The following is a 4,816-nucleotide window of genomic DNA, read 5'->3' as shown; positions in this document are numbered from 1 at the left end:
TTTTTTTGTTTTTTTTTTTTTTTTTTTTTTTTTTTTTTTTTTTTTTTTTTTTTAAGAGGTTTGACAGAGGGAACTTTAACTGCTATGGTCTTATCGTCCCGAAATCGAGGAGAGAAGGAAGACAGGATAGGAGAAAGCCAGCCGTTTCCGAGAACGAACATTATCCCATCAGGATAAAATCCGCCCCGGGCGGGAATCGAACCCGCGGCCTAGCGCTTACAAGGCAGACGCACTACCAACTAAGCTAACTAGGCTGGCTCAAAAAGGTCAAATTTTTAATCGAATTTCTTTCATTTCAAAAATGTTGCGCCACAAAATCCACAAATAATGTTAATGGCATGAGAAAAACACGAGAGGGCGTGTGTGTTGATTTTTTTTTCAGTGTTGGAGCATCACCAAAAAAAAAAAAAAAAAAAAAAAAAAGTGAAAAATTTAAATTTGCACGGAATTGTCATTGAAGTATTTGAAGTTGAGAAACGTCCAGCGTGGATAAAACTGGGACGGGTGACCGATATATCGCCGGATAATTGTCGATATATCGACGATATATCGCCAAAAAAATATATCGATATATATCGATATATCGACGAAAAATATATCGATATATATCGGTTTTCGATATATCGCAACATCCCTAACGCTGACTACGGCTGTCCAAGATAGAACTTCCAATTCCAACTCAACTCAACTGCTCAACTCAACAATTTTGTTTTGTTTTACAATTTTACACTCATTTTTTTCTTCTAAAAGTCAAAATGTCTAAAATAAAGTGTGGACCTGTTGTAGACATCTTAGGTGACGAGATGACTCGTATTATCTGGGACTCTATCAAGAAGAAGCTGATCTTACCATTCCTTGATATAGAGTTGCATACATTTGATCTAGGCATTGAGTACCGGGACAAAACTGATGATCAGGTAACTATTGATTGTGCAGAGGCAATTAAGAAATATAATGTGGGCATTAAGTGTGCAACCATCACACCAGATGAGAAGAGAGTTGAGGAGTTTAAACTTAAGAGTATGTGGAAATCTCCTAATGGTACAATCAGGAATATTCTGGGTGGTACAGTATTCAGGGAACCCATTATTTGTAAGAATATTCCCAAGCTAGTGCCCGGCTGGGAGAAGCCCATTATCATTGGAAGACATGCTCATGCAGATCAATACAAGGCAACAGACTTTGTGGTTCCAGGAGCAGGTACTCTAAAGGTAACCTGGACATCACCAAGTGGAGAACTCATTGACCATGTGGTGCATGAATACAAGAGTGCAGGTGTTGCACTGGCCATGTACAATACAGATCCCTCTATCATAGATTTTGCTCATTCCTCATTCAAGTATGCTCTAAACAGAGGTTACCCTCTGTACCTGAGTACTAAAAACACAATTCTGAAGAAGTATGATGGTCGTTTCAAAGATACTTTCCAAGATATTTATGACAAGGAGTACAAGGCTGAATTTGAAAGTAAGAAAATTTGGTATGAACACAGGCTGATTGATGATATGGTGGCATATTCTATGAAATCAGATGGAGGCTTTGTTTGGGCCTGCAAGAATTATGATGGAGATGTTCAGTCAGACTCTGTTGCACAAGGGTATGGCTCTCTTGGCCTCATGACTTCTGTGCTTGTTTGTCCTGATGGCAAAACCATTGAGTCAGAGGCAGCACATGGAACAGTCACCCGCCATTACAGACAATACCAGCAAGGCAAGGAAACCTCAACCAATCCAATTGCTTCCATTTTTGCTTGGACCCGAGGACTTGAACATCGAGGTAAATTAGACAATAATCAACCTCTAGTTGAATTTGCTCACAAGTTAGAAAGTGTTTGTGTAGAGACCATTGAGTCTGGGTTCATGACTAAGGACTTGGCTATTTGTATTAAGGGTATGGCCAATGTGAAACGAGAAGACTATTTGGAAACATTTGATTTTATGGACAAACTAGCTGAAAACTTGAAGAAAAAGGTTTCAGTCTGACTGAATCATATTAATGTCTGTAAGCTTTAAATTTATTACCCACTTAATTTTATAAAAGTAAACAAAGTAAGAGCTTGATCATTTTTCATATTTTGTCATACAAGTATCAGATGGATACGCTAGACATATTTGTTTATATTTCATGAGGAAACATTTATTAATTTTCTTGAACCTTGATGTGTGATACCTACCTACAAATGCAGATTAATAAACAAAAAGTTGTACCACACCCCAAGAAACAGTATATTCTCCTTTTCATAGTGCGGGTAGGGTTGCCAACTTTTTTTTCGGCATATACGGTACAAACTAGCAAAATGGTGAAAAAATACGGATTTCCCGATTTTTACCCGGAACAAAAGCATGCACTTGGGTAAAACTGCTTTACCCAAGGATAGGTACTAAATTACTAATAATCCGTTTTTGAATCCGTGTTACTGAAAATCACATGCTAAAAGGCTGAAAAAATACCTACTTGAGTCTCGCGGGTTTTTGTGTTTTTCGTACGTACCTATATCTTTTTAAACTTTTTTTTTTGTATTTTTTCTGTTTATTAGTCAGTTCCCGTATTTTCCATAGATTTGGAAAAAAACCGGAACAAGGGTGTGTTCCGGCGGAACATTTGATTTTTGACAAAAATACGGATTGTTCCGGGAAATAACGTACGGTTGGCAACCCTAAGTGCAGGTAATCATCAACATTATTTTTTTTTTTTTTTTGCATTCTCATTATTATTTCAATCATCCCATTATAATAAATTAATTAGGTACCTATAATAATTAAACTAGGGGGCACAGTTGGTCTAGTGGTAACACGCTTGCTTGCCATGCAGAAGGTCCTGGGTTTGAATCCCACCATCGACAAAAATTTGTACTCATTTTTTGATTGCAAATATTTCAATGGGTTACTTTCTGGTGTTCTCGTGTTGACCCAGCACCTAATTGGGAATTATTGTGTCTCCTCTCGCTCATCTGATGAGAGGCATACTATGGGATGGGCATGCTATGACACAGACCACAAGTGTCTAATGTAGCAGTTGTTTCATCGCTACAAAGTAAAAACAGCGGTGAAACACTCATCTTAAAAAAAAAACTTCTTTCCAAAAACGCAACTGGTTATACATTATTTTTTTACTATAAAAGATACTGATTGCTGTAAAACTAACCTCGCCAAGTAGTTCCTGGCAAGATAAATCAAGTGTCCAAAAAAATAAAACTCCATCCCACCCTAAAAAAGAATAGAAATCAATTTTGTACCCCGCATTTTATTCACTTCATAATTTATGTGCTCCTCCTTCAGCCTTCACGTAGTACCTACTGTAAACCGGGGTGAAGTGAGCCCTAAGGGGTCAAGTGGCCCCAAAATGAGTAAAATGTTTTAACGTCCAATAATTCTGGAATGTCTGAAGATATTGTTTTTATTTATAGCTAGAAAAGTCACCCCCTCCACCCCCCGGATGCTTCGCGTGTTCGCTACGCGGAGTTGCGTATACGGTCGCGCTGCGCGCTCCCGGGGCTTAGCAGGGTTTTGCGCTCCCTTGTTTATGGTCGCGCTGCGCGCTCCCGGGAGATTTGTGAGGTGAGCATGAGGTCGCGCTGCGCGCTTCCGGGGCTTCGCGGGGTTGTGCATAGGGTCGCGCTTCGCGCTCCCGGGGGCTTCGCGGGGTTGTGCATGGGGTCGCGCTTCGCGGGGTGTGCATGAGGTCGCGCTCCGCGCTCCCTTGGCTTCGCCCCTGAAAACTAATACTGTCCCTGAGTCTTGTCTCAAAGAAATGAAAACTGAAAACTAAAAGCGAGAGCAAAATATTAAACGTAAGAAAAGTTTTGCTGGCCTCAAAGCGTGTTTCCCGTGTATTTCTTAGGGGGGACTAAAAAACGTCAATATCTCGGGAACGGTTTGGAATTTCGGGGGTTTTTTTTCCCAGTATGTACAAAAAATAAGGAATCCAATGGTGAAAACCGCATCTTCCTAGCCCATCTAGAACTAGAAGTGGGTTAGAATTAGTATGAGTAAGTGAGTCAGTCAGTTACACAAGGGGCTGTATATATTTAGGATGACATCTAGTCCACTAGTCCACTGCATAGCAAATCAAATGGCATGGCAGAACGTGCTGTACAGACAGCTAAAAATATTATTAAAAAATCTTTGGATTTGGAAGTAAATTATTTAGACCTGTTGTCTGAATACAGAGCAACTGCCATCCCATCATTGGGTATATCTCCATCTGAGATATTATTAGGTAGATTGATTCGTACTAAAATTCCTGTTAGTAGGAAGAAGTTAAAACCTTTGAATGAAAAAAACAAAATATTTTGATGTAAAAAAGAAATTACAATGTAATCAGGACAGAAATAGCAAGTACTATGATAGGAATTCCAAGGAAGAGGAAAAATTTGTAAAAAATCACAAAGTTCTTGTTAGAGATAATAAAATCTGGATACCTGCTGTAATTGGTGATTCTCATGAAAAATATAACTGTCCAAATGTATTTTTTTCGTAAAGATCGTCAAAAATAATAAATAATCCGAAAAGATTTTTTTTTTTTAAAGTATTTCTTCTCTAAGAAATTCGTCCTCAAAGTATGCGCGGGAAAAATAATGAGATTCAAATTTAGAAATGCGCCCTACGCTTGGCAACATTGCGTGGGACGTAAGCAACCATGAAAAAAGAAATTCTTCTGGCTCTTGCTAATCTGATCACATCGTTTTCTTTGGTTTTTGCGTTTTGTATCTGCTAATTTGACTGTTTTTCTGAGTATCCTGTGGTGGTGTAGCGGTCAAGGCGCTCGACTGGTTAACAGGAGGGCGTGGGTTCAATCCCAGCCGAGGTATGGAATT

The 4,816-nt window shown here is 39.0% G+C and overlaps 1 protein-coding gene across 1 annotated transcript; it reads left to right on the top strand.

Annotated features, from left to right (window-relative positions):
• The first annotated feature begins 616 nt into the window (after positions 1 to 616).
• On the top strand, positions 617 to 2,221 carry LOC103521675 (isocitrate dehydrogenase [NADP] cytoplasmic). The gene has a single exon (XM_008486785.2). It carries the CDS (start codon positions 756 to 758, stop codon positions 1,980 to 1,982), a length of 1,227 nt encoding a protein of 408 aa, XP_008485007.1. The 5' UTR covers positions 617 to 755; the 3' UTR covers positions 1,983 to 2,221.
• Positions 2,222 to 4,816: the final 2,595 nt, after the last annotated feature.

This window comes from Diaphorina citri, unplaced genomic scaffold (genome assembly GCF_000475195.1).
Source record: "Diaphorina citri unplaced genomic scaffold, Diaci psyllid genome assembly version 1.1 scaffold5698, whole genome shotgun sequence".
NCBI lineage: Eukaryota > Metazoa > Arthropoda > Insecta > Hemiptera > Psyllidae > Diaphorina > Diaphorina citri.
The sequence above is the reverse complement of the archived record's forward strand: the minus strand, read 5'-3'. Positions and strand labels throughout refer to the sequence as shown.

Bases quoted from the DNA above. Each gene is read 5' to 3' on its own strand.
- LOC103521675 (XM_008486785.2), top strand. From the start codon at position 756: ATGTCTAAAATAAAGTGTGGACCTGTTGTAGACATCTTAGGTGACGAG.